We start from the raw sequence: 26,950 nt of genomic DNA on the forward strand, positions 1-26,950 counted from the left end.
GGCAGGGATGAGCTTGTTTCCTTTTCCCCTGAAACTCAGATGTTTAAGTTTCAGAACTAAAAAATTCAACAAGAGTGGAATGCCACTGCAGGTGCAGATAGTTTTTATTGCCAGTGTCAAGTGCTGCTTCCAGCCACTGCCTCGATCAAGTGTCCAGCTCATCCCCTTGTCCTTTCCCAGGCACCCCTTTATCCAGTTAGACATCCCCCACACTCCTCATGCTCTGCAGCCCTGCTGAGAGAAGAGGGAAGGGACATCTGCCAGCCTTGCCCACCAGAAAAGAAAATCCCAAACCTGGCAGTTATGAGCAAATTGCTGATGAATTGCTGCCTCTGCCCCTGGCAGAAATGGACACACAACTGAAAAATAAAGACTTTAATGTAAAGACTCTTTGGAAACAACTACCAGAAAAGGAGTGGGGGACATAAAGGAAAGAAAGAGGCTGAGCTGCATTCTACCATGGTACAGAACTACTTCATTGAAAGCCCACAAAGAGGTCTCACAAGAGTGAGGGCCAGGTGCACCTTTGTACAGAGGGCAAGAGTGACCTGGCACACAGCAAGTCATTGACAGCAGAAGGAAGAACTGGTTTAACACCCCATTTGATAGTTATTCCACACCAGGGAACTGAGGAGCCAGCACAGCTTCAGCCCTGTCCCTAGAACACCTCTGTAAGCATTCAGGAGTTCCTGTGTGCAAAGCTCTGTGGATCCACTTTGTACAAGGGGAAGATGGGTTACCCACACAAACAGCGACACACTACACATCGGAATGGCAACTGCTGTTATTCCAGAAGGATCTCTGGGCCACAGCCAAAGTCCAGCCAGGAGGGAGGAGTCTGGCCACATGAAGAAGTCCCCCATGCTACTGTGGCTGCTGCTGCTCGTGTTGGTCTTGGTCTCTAGGCAGGTGTTCTGGACGATCCTCAGGGAGAGGGTTGTAATTGGGATCCTCTTCAGGTGTGTCAAAAACCATCTTCCTGGCAAGGGACATGCCCACCCAGCAGGCAGGCAGGTTAGGAGACTGAGCTGAGGATGCCAAACCCCCAGCCCTCCTAGGAACACCCTGACCCTCTGTGGGGCTTGGCTGTCAGCCACAGCCACCGGCCCATTGCACCATCACCAACCATTCTTTTGCTCAGCTCAACACACAGTGATGACAGTGCCTCCTTCCTTATCACCAGGTCAGAGTTGATTGTCAGTGCACAAAGCAGAACAAACTCTGCTTTCTTAAACTATGAAAATACATCAGAAAAAAATCCTGCCTCCATCCAGCATTTCCACAAGCAGTAAGCAGACTCTAGTTCTACCAGCAAAGCTGCATGTAGCAGCTGCTGCTGCATGGGCCCTGTACAGGTGTATATAATGTGCAAATAATGCAGCAATCCATGACCTGTGTGTTGCAGTGTGATGGTATTTAATTGCAATAGCTGTGGAGCTGAGGTGCTGGCAGCAGGCAATTGCTTCTTATGGTCACAGTTTGCTCTGGAAGTGATCAGGTTGGGAAAGCCCACAGTAAAGCCCAGAAAGAATCAACTTTACTTACAGAAAGCTCGGGGTTAACAGCAGCTTCTTTCCTCCAGGCTGATTGGGGAAAACATCTTCCAAGAAATAATAGATATGACCCACTGCAATCCCTGGGGAGAGATGCCACCAAGGTCAGGCAAAACAGCAACTCCTTTGCCAGCTGAACCAGAGCTGCTGGGCCAAACTCTAAGAATCCCCCAGCTGTGCCCACATGCAGCTCCCTCCAGAGCCAGGGATGCTGCAGGCTGCTGTGATCAGCAGGCAGGGAGCCCATTAGCCTGAGGGCAGCATCACACACCCAGGAGACCACACACAGCAGTGTCAGAGCTCACCATACCCAGCTTCTACCACCACAGACACACACACACACACCAAAAAGCAGGTCACAAGCAAAAGCCCAGACCTGAGCCCAGCCACCCAGAAACCCAGGCAGCTCACTTAGGAAACCCAACATCTCAGGTCAGGTGGAACCAAGAGAAGGTGCCAGTGTCCCAGCAGCACCTCTGAGGACTGACCACTGGGGCTGCAAGGTGGCCTTATTGCCATCAGCCAGCAGCTCTGACTTACCCAGCAGATCAATGATGATGGAGTTGCCCAGGAGCAGAGAGAATCCCATCAGGACCCAGGGCAGGAAGGGGGCTTGGAAGTTAAGAAGCCCAAAGAAGTTCATGCGGATGTAAGGGTTCCTGCGACTCCACACGTACACCAGCATGATGGTGAAAGCCTGGCCCAGGAAAAACAGGCTGGCAAAGAGCCCAAACAGCTGGGAACTACCGAGTCAAGGAAAAACCTCCCCACCCTGTGCACACCTCCAGGCAGCACAGAATGCTTTGGGACAGGAAAGCCAAACCAGAGACAGCTGCTCAGCATTCCCAGACATTGCCCATGTCACCAAGGCTTTCCTGGCTGAGATATACTGACCACCACTGTCCCCACACACATCTCCCTCCATGCCACCCCAGAACAAGTTCACATGCAGATTGCTCACTCCTTAAGCTGATGTCTACAACCACCAGAGACCAGGAAGCTCTATAGTCACCTTTGCAAAATGAACATCAAAAGGACCCTCAAAGAAGGGCTTTCACATTCTTACAGCACTTGGGACAGTGGCATATCTTAACAGCTAGCTCACATCCAGTATCTGCCTGCTACAGAAGAAGTTCAGCAGTGAGATGGCTCTTGGAATTCACAGTCCTCTTCTTCAGAGCACAGAGGAGACAGAGAAAGGCAAAAATTTCCCCTGCCCTTGTTGTAGTTGGACTCCAAATCCACATCTAGCCAAGCACATGGCTGCTGCAGCCACCTGGATTCTAATGGCTCACACAGCTTCATGCAGAGCTCCATGGGGACAGCAGAGCTCTGAGCCATCTGCATAGGACAGCAGAAGATATTCAGAGAAGGTTTATGCTTGGGAGGGAAATAAATTTCACCATCAGATTACTGTGTTGTGAAAAGAACTTAAGAACTGTGTGATGGTACCTCCATTTACTGACAGGCTGCAAGCTCTGGGCTCACATGTGCTGAGTATGTGGGAAACCACTCCTTGTCCTCATGGCTCCATGTTCTTGCCTTTGTCCTGAGCCAGCCTCATGCAGTCCCAGCCCTGCACTCACCAGAGCTCAGTCAGTGGCCCTGGCACAGCTGGACAGTTCCTGCAGCAGAACACGTGGCCTCCATTCAGGCTGAGCCTCCCAAGCACTCTGCCACGTGTCCTTCAGGGATGAGGCAGCCCAGCCCCTGCCAGGGGCTTCAGCACTTCTGCAGAAGCAGCACAACCTCAGGCAGGTTCCTCTCCTCCAAGCACGCTGGGTGAGGCACTGGCCAAGCCAAGGGTGGCAAAGATGGGGAGCACAAGCTGTACCATAGAGCCAGAAGTGTCCCTGCAGCACCTGCTCAGCAGAGCTCTCCCAGCTCTCAGAGCACAGGCCTGGCAGGCCTGGGGCACCAAGAAGGTTCATGAAGCAGCTGTGCTGCTCAGCAGGCATTTGTGAAAGCAATACTATTAATGCCCAAGATGTGTGTCTACACACTCAACAGAGTATTTGCCACTTTGAAATTCATCCAGTCACTGATCAGAAATCTGTGCTTATATATACTGGTAAAGGTTGTGTGTGCCTGAGAACTGCTTGTACTGCTGTGAAAGTGATAACAATGATGTTATTTTGTCTAGCAGAAATCATTCTAATTTTTGTATTTGTAATTTTGTTAAGATTATCAAGTGTGATTTTTTGTACTTGGCCCCAGTGACATCCAGCTGATTAAAACCAATTACACAATGTATCACAGACTGTCACCTACTCCTATTGGCATGGACCTTACATTGGTAAAACAATTAATGAAGCACCAAGACCTACTCCACAGCACACCTGGACACAGAGGTAGCAGGCAAGCCCTACACTATCCACAGCATGTCAGAGACACCAAGGAGCCTCATCCAGCTCAAAAGGATACTGTCATGAGAAACCCTCCAAAGAGGAACATGAAGACAAAGTCAGCCGTCCTTCCACGGAAGGAGCCTTCTTCCAGCATGCGGCAGTACCTGTACCTGAGGGCAGGAGAGAAGGGAGGGGTTGCAGTATAGGAAATTAACAGCTGGCCACCCTGTGCCCACGGCAGGACTGCCCAGCAACAAGCTGCTGCAAGCTCAGCCCAGAGCAGAACAGTGCAAACTTCACCTCACCCCACTGACCCCACGGACAGAGAGAGGCCCCTGCTGTGCTTCAGCCAGAGCTCACCCCCGGAATGGGCACTGTGCTCCAGCAAGAGCCACAGCAGCAGCACTGCCAGCTTCCCTCTAGGCAGGGTCTGCCCTGCAGCAAGCACAGATGGAGGGGCTTCAATTCAAAAGAGCCAAGGGAAGAACCCACAGCCCTAGAGTGCTGCCAAGGCAAGCCATGCTGGGGAGGAAGATGGATGGGGAGAGTTGCATCTAAGCCAAAATGGGAGCAGAAAACTTCACTGAGACCAAAGGATACAGAAATATCATGTTGAAAAAGAAACTGAATCCCAGGGGCCCAAAAAAGAGGAAGTTGGTGATCAGCCTCCATATCTGAAAGAGAAGAGAGAGGAGAGAGAAAAGGAGGTGGACAGAGGTCTCTCCTCATCACATAGAGCAGCCCATCACACTGCCCACAGGGAATGAGTGCTCAGACATGCACCTGTCCCTTCAGAACTACCCCAGGACACCAGACAGCTGCTCCACCCTCCAGTGGGACCTCCTCACATGGTACTCTGGTACATCAGATTGTCTCACCTTTCCAGACATGGAAAAGAAGATTTCTCTACTTTTCTAGAGAAGATAAACAGCCACAATTCAGCACCCAGAGCCAAATTAATTAATTTCCATGCCTCTCTACAGTAAAGACCTCCAACCAGCCCAACAGCAGCAGCCACACACGGTGTAACAGATGGGGTTTGAGTCAAGGGAAAGCCAAGGTGGTGTGTGGCAGGGAAAGGCTGGAAGGAGTTGTCCCCACGCAGGTGCCCGTGACGAAAAGGGACGCAGTGTGGCTGGCCCGGCTCGCAGCGCTCAGGGAAGGCTGGAGCAGTGGGACAGGGGCCCCTGGGGATGACACAGCAGTGCCCGGCCCCCCAGCGGAGCGGGACACCCAGGGCCCCCGCGGGCACAGCCGCCCCTCGCTGGCAGGGGCACAGCGGGCCCCACGGCCCGAGCGAGGCCTCACCTGGAACTTCCTGAAGATGAGGTCGGGGTTGAAGTACAGCTGGAAGGGGGTGATGAACTCCAGCTGCTGTGGGAGACAGGCAGAGCAGCTGCCATCACCCGCTGCCCTCGGCCAGCCCCGGCCCCGGCCCCGGCCCCCGCCCCACGGCCCCCCGCCCCCCGGCGCGGCCCCCGCTCACCACGGCGGCGGTGGTGAGCACACAGGCGGTGGTGTAGGCGCGGGTCACGGCCGGCATGCCCAGGTACTCCTGCGCGAAGCCCTGGTACGCCATGGCCGCGCCGCTCCGCCTGCCCGACGCGGCGCCTTTAACGCCCCCTCCCCGCTCCGCCGCACGCCCCGCCCCCGCGGGGAGCGCCCGGCCAATCCCCGCGCGACAGGCGGCGCCCTTCAGCCAATGGGAGAGCGCCTCATGGCCCCGGCCCGCGCCGCCGCCAACCCGGAGCGGCCCCGCCCCGCGGCAGCGGCAGCGCCGGGAGCGGGCGGGGCACGGGCGGGGCACGGGTGGGGCGCGGGTGGGGCGCGGGCGGGGCGCGGGCGGGGCGCGGGCGGTTGAGGGGCAGAGCACGGCGGAGCACTCGGGCTTAGGCGGCACGCCAGGCGCGGGGCTGTGCCCCGGGTCCTGGGACAGTGACACTGACCTGCCCGGCTGGAGAAGCGTCCGCCCGGTTCCTGCCGCGGCCGAGGGAGCCGCGGTGCGCTCAGTGGCGGCCTCGCAGTGTCCCCGAGAGCCGGCGGTTCTCAACGCGGTGTTCCCCTGCTGGCTCGGAGGGAGAGGAGCTCGCTGGGAGAAGGGCAGCGGTGCCGCTGCTCCAGCCCGGGTGTTTTGCCGCTTGCTTGGTTGATCAGAAGGGTCTTGTATTCACTAAGGCACGAAGGGCTTGGGGTTTTCAGTAATTCCTGCTGGGAGAGCATGCTCCTGATGGAGCAGTGAGGCGCTTCCCCAAGCTGTGCGAGATCGCTGGAAGAAACCCAGAGATGTGTGGATGTGTGGTGCCACCGGGTGCTGAGGAGACCCGGGGAACGGCAGCAGCACTGCACGCAGCCCTCAGGAGGGAGGAGAGGCTGTGCTGGCCCGTCAGGAGGGAGCAGAGGCTGTGCTGGGCCCTCGGGAGGAGCAGGGTCTGTGCTGGGCCCTCGGGAGGGAGCAGAGGCTGTGCTGGCCCGTCAGGAGGGAGCAGAGGCTGTGCTGGGCCCTCGGGAGGAGCAGGGTCTGTGCTGGGCCCTCGGGAGGGAGCAGAGGCTGTGCTGGGCCCTCGGGAGGCGCAGGGTCTGTGCTGGGCCCTCGGGAGGGAGCAGAGGCTGTGCTGGGCCCTCGGGAGGAGCAGGGTCTGTGCTGGGCCCTCGGGAGGAGCAGGGTCTGTGCTGGGCCCTCGGGAGGGAGCAGAGGCTGTGCTGGGCCCTCGGGAGGAGCAGGGTCTGTGCTGGGCCCTCGGGAGGAGCAGGGTCTGTGCTGGGCCCTCGGGAGGGAGCAGAGGCTGTGCTGGGCCCTCGGGAGGAGCAGGGTCTGTGCTGGCCCGCCAGGAGGGAGCAGAGGCTGTGCTGGGCCCTCGGGAGGAGCAGAGCCTGTGCTGAGCCCTCGGGAGGGAGCAGGGTCTGTGCTGGGCCCTCGGGAGGGAGCAGGGTCTGTGCTGGGACCTCGGGAGGAGCAGGGTCTGTCTCAGCCCTCAGAAGAAAGCAGAGCCTGTCTCTGCCTGTGTGTCTCATGCAGACAGCACTCCTGAGAGCCACAGCTGATACACATCTCCAGGAACCCGGCATCCTCCACTCTCCTGCTGATTGTGCTTCCCAGACCTGTCTGCCCTGCACAGCAGTCGGGTCTAATGTTACAGCAGCCTTGGATTCAGATGAGGAACGGGCTTGGTGTTTGGTTTGTGCTGCAGAGGGTTAAGCTGTCATCAGAGCCTTAATGAGGCCTGAGAGTTCCCTTTAAACCCTCAGTTAATGGGAAATGAAATTACCGAGGGGGAAGGGAGTCTTTGTGTCCTCCACCACCTCCATCCTGACTGCCCTTTGATGAAATACAAAACCCAGATGGAAGATGATGGGACATGAGGTTAAAGCAACATAATGGGGGAGAAAGGGGGGAACACAAGAGACCAGTGGGGTTTGTCAGAGCTGAGAATGGGCTCCTGAGTGCCCTGGGCACTGGGGTGCTGAGAGCGCCTCTGATGGGGCTGGGGGAGAAGGAGGAGCTGCTTTAGGGATGCTGGGGACGGAGCTGAGCGAGGAACTTGCACCCCAAACTGCAGCAATGTCAATAGTCTTGGCTGTGTGGGCACAGGTTTTGGTGGGAGCTGGGATGGATGTGAGAGCTCTGGCAGTTGAGAAGAGCTGAGCTTGCAGGGAAATTCATCGAGCCAGGAGCTCTGCAAAGGGCTGTCCTTATTCATGTGGCTGTTTCAGCCCAAATGCTGCACTGCTGCAGCTCAGCTCTCCAGCATGCCACAGAGCTGCCAACCCAGCAGCAGAATGGGCAACTGAATTGAAGAACTGAGAGTCAATAAATGGATCAGTGTCCTGTTCCTTTGGGTGGGGAATTAGAGGTTTCCTATCTGCTCTTCCTGCTTATGCACACCAGACAGAAGCTGAATTCAAGCACCATGATTCCTGCCCCTTCCTTATTTGAACCAAGGCTGGGAGATGAATATTGGGAGCCTCTGTGCTACAAGGAGGCCCTCCCTAGCTCCACAGAGATGGGAATCCAAATAATCAATCCCACTCACTCTCTGTGAAAGACTATGTGCAAATTAGGCATTGCATAAAAAGTAATAATCAGTTTCTCAATTTTTTTTTCTTTTCCCTTCTTTTCTAGCCAAAACTCGAGTATTCCATTTGTCCAGGCTTCTACTTAAGGCCTCTTTCCTAAGGTTTATGGGGGAAGGGAGAGAAGTGATGAAATGCATTGGGAAGCTCAGCAGCTCCCACTGGGAGAGGCCAAACAAATCTCAGTGTCACCCTGAGTTCCCAGGCTGCTTTCTGCCCATGATCTCAGTCCCTTGGGAGCTCAGCCAAGCTGACTTCATGCACTACAGTGCACCCAGGGCAGCTTTAGTCTTTATTACAACCAGTGTCACATTTCATGGGTTTTTGGAGTTATGGCCTTCCACAAGTTCCCATCAGCACAGGCACATGTTTGGGTTCACACACACACACCCCTTCACAGTGATGCTGATATGTGGCCTTTTATAAAATCACAAAATCTAACTAAAAGCCTGAAAAAAACAACAAAGCCAAAGTCTTTGTCTCAGCTGCAAGAAGGTAAGAGGGACTGCCAGAAAAACACCACCCAGGAGATTTTTCACTGATTTCCTGCTGCCTTGTCCTGCCCTGCCTGGGGACTCCAAGCAGATGTAGCACAGTGATGTGCCATTGCTTCCTGCCATCTGCTGGGCTCCCCTTCCTTTTGGGATCAGCTCAATTGCTGTCAATGTGCAGCATCAGCTTCAAAACCCAAGATGTCAGAAATTCCAAGTTTCCACACAAATATGTGTGATGCTCAGACTTCAGTCCATTTTGGACAGGCTTTGAAAAAGGTTTTTGTCTGCATGCTCTTGGAGCAGCCAGAAGACCTAGTTAGAAGGACTCCCAACTGTAACCTTTGCACAAGTCCTTCAAAGGAAGAACTGAAACATGATGGTATCTCTTTGCCAGACAATATTCATCCATTGTGCATCTGCAGGCCCAGTGATAGTAACCTGCAGCATAAATTCAAGTTTCCCCTCTCAGTTTCTGCAAAACAAAACTGCAAAGTTAGAAAACAGAAAAATGCTATTAACTCTCCCCATGAGTTAAACAGCACATAAACCTCAAGAAGGCACATGAGCAAAGATAAATGGGCTGTTGCAGCGGTCATCTCTTTTGTTTGTAGTAAATTATTGTGTGTAATTCATGTTTCCTGTCCATAAATACCAGAGGAACTTGAAGACATGGAATCCATTCTAATTCAGTAAAGACAAAAACAACTCCTTTTGAGCCCATCTGGAACTTGTTTTTATCATAATTGTTTTGGGCTCAGTAACGAGTTCAAGATCTGACTGCCGTCTCTAATTGTTTCAAGGATAAACAGCTGCTTTGTTTAAAGGCAGCAGCTCCCATTTTGCCCAGCACAGCAGTCCCGGGCTCGTAGGATGAAAGGAGCTGTGCCGTGTCAGCACAGGCCCTAACGAGCACTGGCGCCCCTGGCAGGGCGCTCACCCCGCCCGCAGCTGATGGGGCAGGAAAACAGCCCCAGGCACGCACTTGTGAGTGTCCAGCCCTGCCTGTGCCCTCTGCTCTTCCACGGCATTGGTGTTTTGTTTGTAACTTCATCTGATGATGTTTTGTAACGTGTCCTGCTGTGACCAGTCATGCCTGGCCTGGTGATGCACAGGCATCTCCTCCAGCTGGGCTCTGGGGTTCTCAGGGACAGCATTCACTCCCTGGCCACATAACCCCAAGACCTTGCTTGGGTAGTGCTCCATCCCCTGCTCACAGTCCCGGATCTTTCCTTCATCTGAAAACAGAGCAACCCCCACACCCACTGTGAGAGACTCCCCCAGCAGGGTATGAGACCCTGGTGTCTCAGAGCTGTTGTGTTCAAGGTCTCACCCACAGCGCTCCCCAGGACATGAGACCCCTGGTAGCCTTGGTGTAGAAGAGGTCTCCATGTGCCTGATGCCCTGGCAGCAGGAACAAGTGAGGCACACCAGCCAGGATCTTTCTGGAAGGTTATTTCAGCCCCCAAACTCAGTCCTTGGTGGCATGGACAAGAGGGGCCAAGAGCTCCATGAACCCACTGTGCATAGATAAGCTGTGTAATCATAACTGTTGAGGCACTTGAAATGTTTACTTTTCCATGTGTAATAGCCATATATAATTTTTTTCTCCTTCATTAAAGGATTTCTTGTTCCAAATCAGCTAACTCTGGAGTGTGATGGCTAAAGTCAGGAGAAAGTGAATCATACAGAATTGGATGGATTTTTAAGTTTGTTTGTTTGTTAGAAAGAAACTAAAGATAGCACTTAGAGTTCAGCCCTCCAAGGACATGTGGTTTGCACAGGGTTTGCTGTAAATCACAGTTAATATTATTTTTATTTCCTATGGTTTTTAGTTCAAAAATACAGTTTGTCTGGCATGAGAAAGATCTCGTTTAAATCCCCTTGAGCAGAGCCTCATCACATATCCAAATAAAGCACCTCTTCCAAAACAGCTTCTGATCATGAGTTGAAGAGATCAAACAAGAAAATGTCTGTCTCTTTGCACAGTTATTTTTCTCCAGTGTTTAATAATTCTTGTTAAATTCTTCTGCCTTGTGATCTGTCCCCTACACCACAGGTCACCTCCCACAGCTGTCAGTAGGGAATATCCTTCAGGGGCCTTTATTTTGTAACATCCATTTCACAAGCACTATGGCCAAATCAACAAATCAAAAAAGTAATGCTTGTGTCTTATAAAAAGAGGTGTGTGCTAGGCTCACAATAGCAGCACATCAACTGAGTGTGCTGTCAGCTGCTGGAGACCCCTACAAGGAGTCAGAAAAGGTGTTTGTACTTGGGTTTTCACCAGAGGCAGGACTCTGTGTCCCAGTCCAGCTGCCTCTCAAGGAGCCAGGGCACAGCTCTGATGAAAAGCTCTGTCTGAAGGGACTGTTAAATAAGAAAGCAGGATGAGTCTGACACTCTGACACTGCTGCACACATTTTCCTCTTTTCTGACGAGAACATTCAGCAACATTTGATGCCTTTTGGTAGAGTCTGAATGCTCTTGTCTCACACACAGAAACAGAGGTTTTGTTCAGGCAAGGACTTTGTTCCTTCTGGCCTTGAGGTCATTCAATTTCAGCTAACTGCCTGTATCAGTGTCTGAAACAGAGATGGAAGGAAAATAAATAGTTCAGGCACAGCATGACCTACAGCTCACAATGGACTGGGAAAAAAGGTATTTTCGTTATTTCTAGTATTTTGTGTTTTCTCAGTTTTCCCAGAGAAGACCTAGTGCTTATCAGGTGGAGGAACAGGCAGACTGCTGATCCAGCACACAGAACATACAGCTGTTCTTCTGACATCCAAAACCCCAGCTAGCAAGGGAAAGCAGCAAGTTCCCTTGGCTGGCTCAGCCCTCGTGTCCTCAAAGGACTCGGCTCCCATGGATCTCCACTGCTCTGGAAAGGGTCCCAGTGACTCTGGGTGGTAGCAGAAGCTCTGGCAGCACTGGGTCCCTGCCCTGAGAAACCTCTGTGATGAAGCTCATTTCCTGAAGTTCTTATACAGTGCCTTGAACTTACATAAATTGTGGGGTTTTTTAAAAGAACATTAGTGAGCTGCTGGAACTGAGAATAGTGGTGTCACAGCAGGGCACTCATTTCCTACAAAGAAAAATCCATTTCAACAACTAAATAAACATAAATATTGTTTTCACCATGAAATCAGCAAACCTGCTGCATGTTTCTTGAGAAAGCTGCTTGTTTGCAGATCTTATTACTTGTCTTCTTATTCTGAGTGAGTTCTGCGAGAGTCGGGACAAGCAAATGGAGGCATTTTGTATCTTACAGTGATGGTCCTTACAGGAAAGTGAGAAGGGATTGCAGAAATAGCCAGGCTAGAACTTGGGAAAGTCAGCAACCAGCCAGGGAGCCACTCCAGATTTCTTCTGCAATTTACAGAGTAGTGTTTGTAGGGAGAATTCATCCTGCAGATCCAAGCCTCACAGATGGAAATGAGGCCCCTTTTCTCCCCTTGAAGTTGGTCCAGACGATTCTGGTGTAAAAACACACTAAAACATTGGAACCTCTCAGTTCGTGACAGATCAAAGAGCACGTGTTGATGGCTTTCCTAATGGCAGGATTAGCACTTATTCCTGCAGCCAGATAACTGCAGGCAGACCCTGCCATCACATCCTCCACGTAACACCTCTCCCATGCACATGGCATCAGATTTCACCCTGGTTATGACAGGTTTGAGCTCAGTGGAAGAGGATTTGAAGGAAGAGGGTGGTGGGTCCCCCAGTACTGCTGGAAAGCTGCCGGGTTTATGTGAAGGCTTCCAGCACCAGGAGTTTGAGTAACTGCAGAGCAGTGGCTGTACCCTAGTGACAGACCCTGACCCCAGGGGTTCCTCATCTACAACTGCGGCTCTGAAACTCTGACAACAAGGATGGAACTTTGGGAAAGCTGGGGGTTTTTAGGGTGCAGCAAAAAGCCAGTTAGAGACACAATTGTGAACATCTCTCAGCACCAAAGCACGAGTAATACAGATGCTGTGCAGATGAAAAAAATCTATCCCTTCACTCCTCATCGAGGCAGCTGTTGCTAGAAAAGATAGAGGACAACTTCCTGGAGCTCCCAGCTAGCCAGCTGCACAGAGATCTCACCACAGCAACATCCAGGTTATGCCCCCTCTGGAACAGGGAGGGACAGCCGGTGCCGCCATCCCCAGCATCTCACTGCCCACCCCCAGCGCTTCCCTCACCTCTGGCAGCTGGCACAAGCTCAGAGCAGACAGCAGGAGGGAATGAGAAGTTTCCTTTTTGAATGAATGACTGTTCTTGATGCAGGCTGCCTAAGCTCTCCATCAGTGCCTGTTGAGTGGTACAGTCATGCTTGTTTCCCAGTTATTGTTTGGGAAGCTGCTGGAAGCATCCATCCAACCCCTGCCACAGGCAGCACAGTGCTGGCATGCTGCATTCAGAGCCTAATACAGCAAATTTTGTACTTATCCTGCCACTTAGTGGCTGCAGCTGATGCAGCACCACATCCCTGGCTACAGATTCACCAGAGATACTCTGTGATGTGGAACAGGTTTGTATTTCTGTTCAGGTACAGTAAAACCTGAATAGGGACAAAGAGGCATTTAAAAACATTTCACTTATTTCAAACTCTCTGAAACCTGTCAGGGTCCTCACAAATCTCACTCTGCAGGATGAAAGGATGTTAAAAGGATGATTACTCCTGAAGGCCAGATATTTTGTGAAGCAGCAGCTTTAATGTTACTGCTGGCAGTGCAATATGCCTCCATCTCTAGGATTCATAAGGGTTCACCATTTCCCACTATTGAATGCAGAGCACCCCCAAGGTCTGGGGATGGTTGGCATCTGATTCTATTGATTCAGAAGGTCGAACAATTGCTTTATTAAACTATACTATATATTAAACTATAACTATACATTATACTATACTATAATAAAAAGATACTATACTACAAGGAATATTAAAGAATACTAAAGAAAACCTGTGACTGTCTGCAGACAGCCAGGACACAGTTTTGAGTGATTGGCCAAGGAAACAAAACAATCCTCAGCAGAATGCAAATAACAAATCACTTCAGGTAAACAATCTTCCTAAGACATTCCACATGTGCAAAACAACAGGAGCAGCAAGTAGAAATAAGACTTGTTTTCTCTTCTTCTCTCTGTGCTTCTCCAGGAAAAATCCTGTGAGAGAGAATGATATCTCTTTGTTCAGAGAATGTGAAAGCCACATCCCACTGCCAGGGAGTGCCTTTCTGTTCTGTAGAAAGAAGTGAGGCTTTCACTGCTGTCTGCTGCAGCTGACAGGAGCTCCAGGTGTGGCTGTCTGCTCTGTGCCAGGCTGTGGGGAGGGAGCAGGAGCTGTGGGCTCTGTGCCTTCATGCACAGCCTTTCCAGCAGCTGCTGCACTGCCTGTCACCAGGACACAGACAGGAGCACAGGAGAGGGAGCAGGAGCAGGAGCTGTGTGCTCTGTGCCTTCATGCACAGCCTTTCCAGCAGTAGCTGTTGCACTGCCTGTCTGTCACCAGGACACAGACAGGAGCACAGGGAAAGGCCTTGGATAACCAGGTTTGGGCTTCATTCATTCCTGTCACTGATGCCACCTAGGGAAATAGTCTGCTTTGTCTTTCAGATCCTAGATTGTGTTCTAGGACAAATACAATCAGGAAAAAAAATTGTAGTTCAGTTCTGCTTTGATCACCCTCAATCAGAGAAGTGATAGTGGTAGCCATGCCAGATGCTCTGAGAAGGAATTGAGGGTGTAAACCACGCTGGCCTTCAAGAGGGTTTAGACAGATCTGGATCTTGGAGAATCATTTCCCTGGACTGGCATGGACTTTCAACAAAATGAATGCTAATGAACATGCAGCTAATGAACATGCAGCTCAGTTTTGGGAATGTAAATCAGCTGGCAAAACACCTGCCAAATCAAGTGTCTTATCCCAACGTAATGGCTGACTAAATACACATTCCTGTGCTGGAGATTTAAATAATCCTTCAGAGCACCCTGAGAGTACCAGAGCCTTTGGCAGACAGAGGGAAACCTACGAAAGAGGATGAACAAGCTGCAGAGACTGGTAAAACATCTATTTTACTATTCTTATTGGCAGATTTTTTTTAAAATTTGAATTTTTATAAGGCTGTGTAATACTGTCAGGTTTGCATAGAATTAATTTTCCAGTTCATGACAGTCCTTGGGATAAAGCTGACAGAGTAAAGGCTCTCCTGGCAGCTGCACACCACCACAGTGGCTGGGAAAACACTGCAGCATTGCAGAAGGCTTGGGAAAGGCACTCTGTAAATGCAGCTGAGCTCTGAGCACAGAGCTGGCCCCTGAAGGGAGAAACAAACCATTCTGCTGCAGCTCGTGGTCACTAAAGAGCTCTGTGACACACAACTTGATAAGGGATGTACTCTATAATGAAAGCAGGGAAATGAGCAGAAGGAGCGGTATTTTCCTAGACATTGTAAATGAAAAAGAAATATGCTCTTGTAGGGAGAGGAAACTCACCTGGAGAACGAGGATAATGAGGAATAGCAGAGATAAGAGGTGCCCAATCCTTAGCTCAGTTCTGAGTAACAGAACAGGGAAGTGGTGTAGCCATGGAAAGTGCAAGTGAAATGTATCTGCTGCTAGCTGGGACAGGAGAGCTCAGTCTCCTCTTGCTGCAGGCTTGGAATAGTCTGGCTTTATTTCTGTCCTGGAGGACACCCTGTCTCAGGCTGGTATGGAAGTTATTTAGAAGAAAACACTTTGAGGAAAGGGAAAAAAAAATCCAAGATTATTTGAATTTGTGGTTTTAGAGCTATTGTGAAACTAGAGCAAAATTTCCTTTTCTTTGGTGGATGGCTCTGTAAGAAGAAACTGAGCAGGTAAAGCAGAAAGAGATCTTCAGCTTTGGGTTATTTAAGTTCCCAGGGTGACTGGGGTCATATTCATGTAGCAAAACACAATCTGGCCTGAGGTGCCCTGCAGTGGCTGGCAAAGAGCCGAGCCTGAGCATGGGCTCTTTATGTGACACCAGAGCTTTCCCAGTGGGAGGGGTTTTAAAGCAGGGGCTGGCAAAGGCCATCCTGGCCTTGGGTCACCCAGAACATTGTGCAGGAGGTGTCAGGCTAAAGACCAGGGGCCCTCAGCATGCTCAGAGTGGTCTTGAGATGTGAAACAGAGCTCCCAGTCCCAAGACTCCCTCAGGGCACATCTTGCCTGTCACAAGATTTCACCTGCAGCTGGGGAAACCAAAGGCACAGGCACAAAATAGTGGAAAAAAGCTGGTTCTGCTGTCAGCCTGCCAGTGAGCTGTCAGCTGCAGGGCTGGGCCAGCCAGGACAGCTTGTTCTGCACCCTTCAAAAAGTCAAGAGCCCTGACTTTTATACCAGCACTGATCCTGTGATGCCCCAGGAGGCAGCCCCTGCCCTGCTCCCCAAGGCTCAGCAGTGCTGCTGTCCCTGGGCAATGTGAGCCAGTGGCAGAACTCGTGCAGGAACGTCCCCAAGGAGACCTGAAGCCACTGTCTGCCACGTTTCACCTGTCTCATAATGCTGAATGCACAGTTACAGACTGCTGAACATTGCTCTGTAAAAGTGCAGCAGCACAGGAAAGACACTCTAATCTAAAATATGTGTTATTATCATGGAAGGATGGAAATAACAGCACACCAAGGAATCCCAAATGCACTGGGTATCCATGGTCATGGGAAAATCCCCCAGCTCAAAGCCTCAGTGTATTTTGAGTCAGTTTATTCTGTACAAGGAACACATCTGCTGTCTGTCCCTTTCCTTCAGCTTCAGAACAAGATCCTGATCCTGACAATATGTGCTGCTGGGATTGGAGGCACCTTCCAGTATGGGTACAACATCTCCATCATCAATGCCCCAGCCTCAGTAAGTACTGCAGCTCTGGGTGCCTGCCCCTGACAGACCCTGGGAGCAGTGGGTGCCACTGGAAATCTGCAGGCTGGTGTTGGGGGCAGAAAGCAAGGATGTGTGGTTCCCTCTGTGTAATTCACATCCAGAGAACAGGACTTTGTTGTCATAAGCCACCCTTGAGCAGGACCTAGTGTCACAAGAGTTTATTCAAAAGTTTTGTTTCAACTGCTTTAGCAAAATTGAATTCTAGAATATTCCAACCTGCATCTTTTGAAGTTTTGATTTTTGCCCTTAGATTGAAAGTGAGACCCATGAAACCAATTTTTAAATGATCAAAAATAACCACATAGAGATATAAACCAACTGCAACTTTTCAACAGCAACAGTTTTATACCCTAAATTCTTTGCTAAAAACACATCTAAGAGCTGGAGGAGATTGGAAACATAAACACAGGATAGATAGATATATTCATAAGAGAGCATTTCTCTGTGTCCTTGCCCTCTCTGGTGGCTCTGCAGCTCTGTCCTCTCTCTCAGTACATCCAGGTGTTCATGAACACGACCTGGCTGGAGCGCATGGGAGTTCCCCTGGACAGCAACATGGTGCTGCTGCTCTGGTCCTTCACTGTCTCTGCCTACCCTCTGGGAGGCCTCACTGGGGCTGTGGCTGCTGGCCCCATGGCCATCATGCTGGGCAGGTAAGAGGTGCTGCAGTTTAATTTAAACTTTGCAGCTTCCCTTAGTCCAAGAGGAGTTAGGATCCCTACAGGAAAATACCCACCGTGGTTAAAAATAATGAATATCTCAAAACTCAGTGGGGAACTGTTTTTTCCCCACATTACCTTCTCATCATTCCAGCCCAGATGAGGGGCTACAAGGATTTCATCTCAGCTCTTTAACACAGAACCCACTCACATAATCTCTATCATTTTTGTGCACAGTTTTCTGCCATGCTTTTAAATGGGAAATCATAATGGATGACATAATAATGATATGATATCATAAAGGATGATATCATAATGCTATGATATCATCATGGATGATATTATGATTATCATAATGCTAATGGATCAGACTAAGGATTTGTCTTCAAAATAAATTGTGGGAATGACACTAGAAAAACAGAGGGTGCTTACAAAGAGCAGTGGGTGCATCCCAGCTCCTCATGTCCCACAGGTTGTGTATCCACATTTTGGTCTGAAATATTTCAGGAAGTATTCATTAAATCTCCACTGTGGGATTTTTTTCTTCTGTGCTTGAGTCTCTGAAAAGTATCTGTCCTACCTCAGGCATCTTTCATACACAGCTCTATCCCCAGAAAAAAAAAAAAAAACAAAAACCAAAACCAAACCAACCAGTGTTACCAACATAAACTACATAAACTAACAGGAAATTAGATTTTGCCTCCCTTTCTCTTGACCCCAAGATTTTCCTTTATCTGCTATCACTTTGGTTTGCTCCTCTTACATGATGAAGGAGACCTCATTATGGTTTGAGGTCCCATGACTTATTAGTTTCATGCTTATGAAGACCTGGAAGGATATGGCTTCCTTAATCCATTACCATTTTTGAGATTTCACCCTGTACTACTTTGGAATAAAATCCTATTCCATCATAAATAAGAGAAACAAAGACAGACTGGTAAGGCAGTGAGCAGGGACTAGAGAGAATTTCTGGCAATAATAACAGTAAGGGTCAATAGAGTTCTCTTTTTCCCCTGGTTTTCAGCAGAAATTTCTCCTGGGACACATGAGAACTTTCTGTCAAAGTTTCACAACAATTACACTATTACATGAAAAATGCCTGTTTCAACAAATTAGCACTTTCAGACAAAATGCACATGGCTTGCTGAGGGAATATTCCTCTCCCTTCAAATGGGAGCTGTGTGTGAGCACTCAGCCCTGGGGCTGGGGGAGAACCCGGTGCTGGCCTCAGAGAGCCTGAAGGCAGCGCTGCAGGGACACCCTGAGGTGGCACAGGGACCCCTCCTGCAGGGCTGGATTCACCAGGAGGTTCTGGGGGGGCTCCAGCCCCTCTGCAGCTGCCAGCCTTGGCAGAAGGGGATGTCACTATAGGACATGAAACAACACCACGCACACACTGCTGCTCTCAAGGTGGAAAAGGAAGTTTGTTATCTGACTCTAACATTTCTAGATTTCTAAAAGTGACAGTGGATTGGAGGGTGACAGTGCCACCTCTCCAATGACACTGGACAAACCAACAGTCCAGCAAATCTCTCTTCTTCCATAAAAGAATGTAAACCAATGAGTTATTTACAGAAAATGTGTGAGAAATTTCGTTACAAGAATGTAAACATCTAAGCCTTCCTATAAGGCTTAGAAAATCTTTAAAAATCAGGGTGACAAAGGGGTTTATGCCAGAGCTGATCCTGCCCCACATGTGCTCACAACTGTGTTTTCTCTTGGAAGGAAGATGTCCCTGCTGCTGAACAATGGCTTTGTGATCATAGCTGCAGCCTTGTCCGGGTGCAGCCGAATGGCCAAGTCCTTTGAAATGATCATGCTCAGCAGATTTTTTACTGGTGTGAATGCAGGTATGGCAACAGGAGAAATATAGAAGGATGAAGGTGGTAACAATCAGAAGATATTTAAGTAGGAATGATCCAGGATATTAAAGCAATTACTCCTTTAAGCTGACCAGACACATGTAAGTGAATTAAGAAGTTGTATATACAGATTTTATACTTTGCTTCTAAGGGCTTTCTTTTGAAGCACACACAGGCAAGGGGGTTTTGTGTACTACACATAAGCATCTCTGTGCATGGGGAAAATTTGAGCTGAAAATGGATCCCTATCTGCTTGTGAGAATGTCAGTCACTCACCAGCATGAGCACCAACACAAAATCTTTTGTAGAAGTTCATCCCAGGAAATGATCAATATAAGGGACTTAAAATATTATATTCCCCTCAAAAAGGGGAAGTTGAGGGAAACATTGCATATAACCTTGGATTTGGTGCTGAAAAGACCACAGGGCTGAGGCCCTGACAGGTTTCAGTTTCATTATCCACTGCTACTGATGAATACTGAAACGTGTGTTTAGTTACACAAGGACAGGGTGAAATTGAGGGTTTGGGTAAATCAGGAGCTCTGGTAGATTAGTTATCACATGGCCTGCAACAGAAGAGTGCAGCTGGCAACCTCCAGAGGTGCTGCCTGCATTTATTCTTGTCTCCTCTGCCCACAAGCTGAGGTCAGCATTTGTCTGCCTTGCCCAGGTGTGAGCATGAACATTCAGCCCATGTACCTGGCAGAGAGTGCCCCAAAGAAGCTCAGAGGAGCTGTGGCCTTGACCTCTGCATCATTTACAGCCCTGGGGCTGGTGCTGGGGCAGGTTGTTGGACTCAGGTAAGGTAAAGCAAGCAGCCCCTTCCTTCCCTTCCTTCCCTTCCTTCCTTTCCTTCCCTTCCTTCCCTTCCTTCCTCCCAGGAAAAATCCTGTGTAAATTGTGTTTGTTTTTCTCCAGGGAGCTCCTGGGAGGGGAGGAGAGCTGGCCATTCCTTTTAGCAAGCAATGTGGTTCCTGCCCTGATCCAGCTCACAGCTCTGCCTTGGTTCCCTGAAAGTCCCAGATATCTCTTGATTGACCGTGGAGACAAAGAATCCTGCATCTCTGGTGAGTTTAGGGTGACTGTTAGCTCATGGGAACATGTGAGACTTGGGCCCCAACATTTTTGGAATGGTGTCACAAATTTTACATGTAGGAAGGTTCATATCAAGTAGTAAATATGATCACTTCCTCCTTTCAAACTAAAGAACATTCTATAATCTTAAATATATTTGATCTATTGAGGTAATTGAAAGGCATCTTCCTACAATAGGCTTATTTGCTACAGTAATAGGGTCAAAAGGTAAGACTTGTGTTCACAATGGCAAATGTTTTGTAACTATGTAGTGAAATAAATGCTGGTTGAAGAGCTCAGGATCAAATCTGAAGCCAATTCATATTAAAGGATTTAGTTAGATTTGTGGCATACAAATCCTCATATGCAGAGTGGCTGGAGTTATTTCGTGGGAAATATGTGCTGTGTACCAAGAACATCTTAATTGCCTGCATTCCCCAGGGAAGGCACTTGAGATCTGAGTCAGAAGCGCAGCTGCTAAAATGGCACTGTTGGGAAATACTCAATTGTCACAGACATCCTTCATGAAAAATCCTTTCTTAGGATTTTTCCTTGTGAGAAGCTGCAGTTTCAGCAACCAAAAGTAACCAATGGTTATCTGCTGCTGTGGAATGCAACAGGTAGACCCGTGATTGGTCTCCTGTAGATGCTTGGATTTCCTGACCACTCATGGCAGAGCTGGCTCTTGCTCTCTGTCTGAGACACAGATCTTTGTTATTCACTCTTGTCTATTCTTAGCTTAGCTAGCTTCTGAAGAAACCTTTTCCTTTCTATTTCTTTTTAGTATAGTCTTAATGTAGCATATATCATAAAATAATAAATCAAGCCTTCTGATCATAGAGTCAACATTCTCGTCTCTTCTTCATCCTGAAACCCCTTGTGACCACGGTCACACTCAATTGTCCAACAATGGTGAGGGATTTGCACTCCCTTTTCCCCAAACCTTTCAAGTGGCTGCACCAGAGCTGATGAACTCTGTGAAGGTCCCATCACGATCACAGGCTCTGTCCTGCAGCTTTCTGCAGCCATCACCTGCTGCTCCATCCCTCACCCTGCAGAGCAGCCAACTGAAGAGCAAACCCAGGACTAAAAGGTTCCCTTGTCCTTGTAGCACTGCAGAAGCTCAGAGGCACCAGTGACCTGAGTGCAGAGCTGGAAGAGATGCTGGCAGAGCAGGCTGCAGTGAAAGGCCAGAGAGCAAAGAACCCGTGGGAGCTGTTCCAGAACCCGGGGCTGCGCTGGCAGCTGGTGAGCATCGTGGTGCTGAGCAGCGCCATGCAGCTCTGCGGCAACGACTCGGTGAGCAGCCTGGGCGCCTGGCATGGGCCTGGCATGGGCCTGGCAGTTCTTGGGCTCAACATTCTGGCAGCAGGAGAGGAATGAGTGGTGTCTCTCTGCCCGGGGAGATCTTCACATGTCAGGTGTTGTAGGAACGTCGGGGGTAGGACGGTCAGGACGGACGGACATGAGAGATCTCTGGAGCCAGGTCAGGAACTTGGGGTTCATTGCAAAGGGCCTGGGGGCAGGGCCCTGCTGGGAGCTGCCAGGCACAGCTGGAGCAGGGCTGAGAGAAGAGAGGGGCAGAGAGGATGAGAGGGTGAGAGAGTAAAAGGGTAAGAGAGCGAGGTTCCCATTACAATACCATAAATCTTCTTCTGTGTTGAATATTCTAATTCTCACTAACCAATCTAGTACAAGATACAAATCCTATAGCATTTCCATACAGCCTATAAGAATCATTACATTACCATACTGTGTTACATTTTAAACTCTAAAATCTCCTCTTTGGGCCCTTCTGCCAAGCTGTAGGGTCTGCTCAGACCCTTGGGCCTGTCTGCAAGCAGAGGGTGTTGTTCCATCAAAAGGGGATCACCTTCAGCAGCCACACCATTGTTTTCCAGTTGTTCAGTAACTGAGGGATCTCAAAGCTTGCTTTCATTTCAGTCTCGTTTACAGTTTCCATATTCTCAAAATCTTTTGCCAGACAATCATATTTATAAGGCTTTCCTGTTCCATCTTCCCCAACAAGGTGTTTGGTTCCCAAAATACACCTATGCATTAAGGGAGAATTCAAAAGGATGCTGAATGGTGGCCTGTGTGGTCACTCTGCATGATCCTTCAGGAACAACAATGGGATGTATTTTCAGATGTCTTCCCTTACCGCTTTCTCCTTTCTTCTCTTCACAGATGTATTTTTATGCAGCTTATGTGTTCCAAGAGGCTGGAATTCCTGAGGACAAAATCCCCTATGTTGTAATCGGCACGGGAAGCTGTGAGCTGATCACATCTGTCACTTGTGTAAGACTCTCAGTGCACTCTGCTGACTGCAGCCTCTGCTGGCAGGGAGGAGGCTGTTAATTACAAACTTGGGGTTTCCATTTATTTTCATGCCAAGGAAGCCCTTTGGGCACAGGAGTCAGGCTGTCTGTCAGCACCCCAGCCAGATGGGTCAATGCAGAGCTATTTGGTCAGACATTGCATTGCCATCACTGTCTGAAATCTCTAACAAGTAACTCTCTTGCTTTGTGTTCATATGGATGGTGGCAGAGTTTAGGTGCAGCTGGGACATTCTCATCTCCCCTGAGCACCCTTCTTGCCTGACTCCTGCCACCAGAACTTTCTTTTGAAGCAGAAAACATCCTGAAAGTTATTGTAGAGCGAACTAGGCATGGAGTAATGAAAGGTAAAGAGGAAAGAGGCAGGAAATATAAATCCAGGCTAAATATCTTGCTTTATTTCCCTGTGTCACTCTGTGCAGAACATGATCATAGACTATGCTGGTCGGAGGCCGCTGCTGCTGGGGGGATACATCTTCATGGCAGCCTGGGCCGTTGTCTTCATGGTCGCTCTGAGCCAGCAGGTAACAAACTTTCCTCAATTATTGGAGTGGAGTGGAGTTGGGCTTTGCCTTTTATATGACTGGGGTGTTCAGTGGTGGCAAATAAGTGCCCTCACTGGTTTTCCATTGGTCTCTGTGGCTGTAGACTCAGATTAGCTGGATGCCTTATCTCAGCATGGCCTGCATTTTCGCCTATATCCTGAGCTTTGGAATCGGACCAGGTCAGTTCCCTCAGTGTTTTCAGTGAAACTTTTGGGGTTTGGAGATGTGTGTAGGCATCTTATGGAAACTCTCAGACCCTCTTTAGCTGCAGCATACTCCAAGGAACGAGGCAGTTTCTGCAGGTGTTGTTTGGCTGCGTCACAGGGGTTGGTGCCCCTGGTCAGTCAGTGCTGTGCAGGGCCAGGCTGTGCCTGTTTCTCTCTGTGTCATATTCCCCCTCAGTCATCCTGGCTATTAGGCCAAGGCACTTGGAAGTGATTCTTGGCTTAAATAGATGACAAGCTTTTGATTTGCTGCCCAGTCCATTAGGTCTGTAAACCAGAATTTCTAATGCTTCACTTTAATCCTAGAAATTGTTGGCTATGCCATCTGATTATTTTCTTGCAGATACAATTTCCACATGTATCTGTTAGCCTATTAATGTGCCCTTCTGTGGCAGAATACACCAGTTTCTGGGGGTGGGCAATACACAGGATGTTGTGGGGTTTTGCATGGTGAATATAGAGATGTGAAACTCTGTTTGCTCACATGAGTTTGAAAGAAAGCAGGTAAGAATAGAACCAAGCTGCCAGTGTCACATGCCACACAAGTTGGCAATAATTTCTTGTCCCAGTCCCTACAGTGCCATGGAGTTGAATTAATTATAAGCCTTTCTCACCATTGGGTCCTGGAAAGAATAATGTGGATTACAAAATCTTTCCTGGCAGATCATTCTAACATGAGAAAGTCTGAATAATTACCCAGTCCCTTAATATTTAACCTAAAAATTCACCTCTCACACTTCATGTTGTGTTTTCTTGTTAAGATGTGTTCTGTTGTTTTTAATGCAATGTCAACAACATTATTAACTTTCTTGCCATTTCTTTTTCCAGCTGGTGTAACAGGAGTTCTGCCCACAGAGGTTTTTGATCAAATGTCCCGACCAGCTGCTTACATGATCTGTGGCTCCCTGCTCTGGTTCAACCTGTTTCTGGTGGGAACAGCCTTTCCCTTCATTGTGGTGCGTTCCCAAAGCAAAGCAGCTCTGTAGTGCCCTGTGCAAGAGAGAGGCTCTGGTAGTGACCAGGGAAAGAGAATATTGCAAGCAGCAAGATAGCACTTCTTTGAAAAGTATCTTTATGAGGAGAGTGGCCAGAACTCCTTCAAACCAAACTTTCTCCGTGTTTCCTATGGTGGTTTCTGATTTGAGGTTGGGAGTGGAATCATTTGAGGGATGGATGATCAATATTCCTCGTCTGTCCTCAGTTGAGAACAGCTGGAACAGAAGATGTGATGTAATTTCCCTTTGCCAGACCCTGGCTCTATTCCTTAAGATGATTCCTGAAGCGAGAGGGAGCAGAACTCCACAATACACATTCCTGTCTTATTTCCTACTGAGGGCTCCCATGCCATACAATTATAGATAGGGAGAAAGAGGGAAAAAGACATTTTAAAATACTGCTCTTGCTAGGTCAAATTTCCCAGTGTATGCTGGGGAGCTCTTGCATCCAAGCATGTGAGGCTCTCACCAGGATTCACAGAAATACTCCCTGGGTGACTTTAGACCATGCAGGAAGAGGGATTAGAGGTCTTTTTGTCATCATACAGAATGTCACCAACACTGTCTTGTTTTTTCCTCCTCCTCAGAAAAGTCTAGCACATTTCTGCTACATCCCATTCCTTGTGGTCTGTGTCTGCACTGCCCTCTACGTTTGGTTTTTCCTTCCTGAGACAAAGGGAAAATCCTTCCTGGAAATCTCGGAGGAGTTCAGGAAACGGAACTTCAAAGCTAAGACCCGTGGAGGTTTCTATAAAGGCCCTGAGGAGATCAAAACCACCCCATTGTAGCAGAAGAAAGGAAGATGGTGTCTGGGGGAATTCTGCAGTGAATTCAGCAGTGGCTATGTGCCCTTGCAGGGACACAAAGAGAGAAGTTAGGGACAATATATTACTCTTAGGTTTTTAAGTTCACCTTGAAAACATACACTTGAATTGATAAATCCAAGCAAAAGTTCAATAATCTGTTCTCAGCTTTTAGTACTGAGTAACACATGCATATTTTAGAATCCATATCAGAGTGACAGAATGATGCCTTATTCTCTTATCATCATACAACACCATGTAATGCTTTAGGAAACTTCTTCAGAATTTCTCCAAACAGTAACTTCCATCTCAGAAGTCCTTCTTTCCTTGCCCCTGAATCTGGGCTTTCTAACACAGAAATTAATGCGATTAAATTCTGTTTTCAGACACCAGATGAAATTTTCAGTACCTTGTCTTGGTGCTCCCGTTGTTTCTGTTATTAAGTGATTTCAAATAGACCCCTACTTGTTAAGCAATAGTGAGCAGTTAATTATTTTCAGCTATAAAAACATGTGACAGATGGATTAGAAAGAAAGCTTCTAGTACTTGCTAAGTGGCTTATTATACAACAGACTTTTGGGCATTGTTTTGCAGACTATTTATTCTGGACTGGTTTTCTTCATAGCTTGTTTGTTGTCTTCCAGTCCTATGTTGCAAAGCACAAGTAATTCTCTGGTCCAGTTTGTTCTGCTCCCATGGACACTGCTGGTGCATCTTGTAGGGTTCTGCACCTGTGCTCTGCTGATGTCAAACATGGTGAGGAGCATGGAAGCAGCTTCTTTTGGATGTGCATCTCCAGGTCACACCACAATGTTCTCTGCAGCTTCTCCATAGAGCTCATTGGCAAAACCCCAGATGTGAGATTGATTCTTTTCAGTAAGCCTGGTACAGAACAGGGCAACATTCCTCACTGAACATGGCCCTTCACAGGTACTGCTCTGACTGTTAAGTTTCTCCCAATTTCTTCTCAAAGTCATAATCTCATAAGTCTCAAGCCACCTCTTTTCTTTTGCCTTTGTATGAAAGGCACAGCCCTGCTCATGTTTACAACGAAGAAGAACACATACATTTTCAAAATAAGTAGGTAAAGTTTCTTTCAGTGTATTTTTGAACTACATTTTAAAGAAAAATGCAGCATTTTTGAATAAAAAGACTGTAAACATTTCTGGAGTGTATTAGTGTCATGCTGGGCATGAGTGGAGCAGCAGATCTGTTTCTCAGAAAAGGAGGTTGTGCAAGAACTCTTTTGTGGTGGAGTTCCCAGGGTCCCAGGATGAGGGAAGAGATGAGAATGTTGACTCCATGTTTCAGAAGGCTGATTTATTATTTTATGATATATATTATATAAAAAGAAAATGATCTATTATTACTATACTAAAAGAATAGAAGGAAGGATTTCATCAGAAGGCTTGAAAGAATAGAAAGGAATGATAATAAAATATTGTAACTGACCAGAGGGTCCGAGACAACTGGACTGTGATTGGCCATTAATGAAAAACAACCACATGACACCAATCCCAGATGCACCTGTTGCATTCCACAGCAGCAGATAATCATTGTTAACATTTCATTTCTGAGGCCTCTCAGCTTCTCAGGAGAAAAAATCCTAACAAAAGGATTTTTCATAAAATATGTCCGTGACACTCTTTCACTACTCGAAGTTTCTAATGTATGAAAAAAAAAGAAACATTTTTTCTTTGTGGTTGTTGCTATTTTAGAAGTCATTAATATATAGACATGGGCAAGAGCAGCTGCCTCTGCTCTTGGAAAACACCGAGATTTTGAAGTATGCAGGATTTTGAGACAAGACAATCAAGAGCAGGACTCCAGAGAATTGGGAACTGAAGAGATACTTTCCATTACTATGGTTTGGAGAGAGCAGTGAGGAGCAGATGGAAAGAGTGAAAAACAAAATGAAAGCAAAAAGTGCCACTACCATCATGATGGTGGCAAAATATTTTGTAATTCCTTTGGTGAGGACCAGAGGAAGGCCAAGAGACAGAAGTGAAGCAGAGTGAAGAAGGGAAGTGGATCAGGGGGAGCATGCAGGGTAGGAAGCAGGGATGGACTGAGGAGGCTGCCTGGGCAGAGGGAGAGGAGCATAA

General features: G+C 48.4%; 2 protein-coding genes across 4 annotated transcripts; one reads left to right on the forward strand and one right to left on the reverse strand.

The window, feature by feature from the left end:
* Positions 1 to 769: 769 nt before the first annotated feature.
* Positions 770 to 5,517, reverse strand: DERL3 (derlin 3). Of its 2 annotated transcripts, none has more exons than XM_066562464.1 (7): positions 5,388 to 5,517; positions 5,210 to 5,272; positions 4,502 to 4,575; positions 3,978 to 4,071; positions 2,094 to 2,289; positions 1,546 to 1,636; positions 770 to 979 (listed from the first exon to the last, which is right to left on the reverse strand). In XM_066562464.1, exons 1-7 carry the CDS (start codon positions 5,478 to 5,480, stop codon positions 865 to 867), a joined length of 726 nt encoding a protein of 241 aa, XP_066418561.1. In that variant the 5' UTR covers positions 5,481 to 5,517; the 3' UTR covers positions 770 to 864. The 2 variants fall into 2 exon arrangements, with proteins under 2 accessions (XP_066418561.1, XP_066418560.1); XM_066562463.1 differs by having other exon boundaries at positions 5,210 to 5,275.
* An 8,581-nt stretch (positions 5,518 to 14,098) lies between these two features.
* On the forward strand, positions 14,099 to 26,009 carry SLC2A11 (solute carrier family 2 member 11). Of its 2 annotated transcripts, none has more exons than XM_066562051.1 (12): positions 14,099 to 14,509; positions 16,219 to 16,317; positions 16,840 to 17,000; positions 18,732 to 18,856; positions 19,539 to 19,668; positions 19,787 to 19,935; positions 21,054 to 21,241; positions 22,130 to 22,240; positions 22,701 to 22,802; positions 22,927 to 23,002; positions 23,876 to 24,003; positions 24,630 to 26,009. In XM_066562051.1, the coding sequence occupies exons 1-12, from the start codon at positions 14,489 to 14,491 to the stop codon at positions 24,828 to 24,830; spliced, it is 1,491 nt and encodes a 496-aa protein (XP_066418148.1). In that variant the 5' UTR covers positions 14,099 to 14,488; the 3' UTR covers positions 24,831 to 26,009. The 2 variants fall into 2 exon arrangements, with proteins under 2 accessions (XP_066418148.1, XP_066418147.1); XM_066562050.1 differs by having other exon boundaries at positions 18,736 to 18,856.
* Positions 26,010 to 26,950: the final 941 nt, after the last annotated feature.

The sequence above is a fragment of the Molothrus aeneus genome, chromosome 18 (assembly GCF_037042795.1).
Source record: "Molothrus aeneus isolate 106 chromosome 18, BPBGC_Maene_1.0, whole genome shotgun sequence".
Lineage (NCBI taxonomy): Eukaryota > Metazoa > Chordata > Aves > Passeriformes > Icteridae > Molothrus > Molothrus aeneus.

Excerpts from the sequence above, each read along its gene's own strand:
- DERL3 (XM_066562463.1), bottom strand. The coding sequence starts at position 5,480 with ATGGCGTACCAGGGCTTCGCGCAGGAGTACCTGGGCATGCCGGCCGTG. Across the intron at positions 4,576-5,209 it reads TCATCTTCAGGAAGTTCCAG|ATATGGAGGCTGATCACCAA; the intron begins GTGAGGCCTCGC and ends CTTCTCTTTCAG. Across the intron at positions 1,637-2,093 it reads CATCATCATTGATCTGCTGG|GGATTGCAGTGGGTCATATC; the intron begins GTAAGTCAGAGC and ends ATCTCTCCCCAG.
- SLC2A11 (XM_066562051.1), top strand. The coding sequence starts at position 14,489 with ATGAACAAGCTGCAGAGACTG. Across the intron at positions 17,001-18,731 it reads ATGGCCATCATGCTGGGCAG|GAAGATGTCCCTGCTGCTGA; the intron begins GTAAGAGGTGCT and ends TTCTCTTGGAAG. Across the intron at positions 24,004-24,629 it reads CAGCCTTTCCCTTCATTGTG|AAAAGTCTAGCACATTTCTG; the intron begins GTGCGTTCCCAA and ends CCTCCTCCTCAG.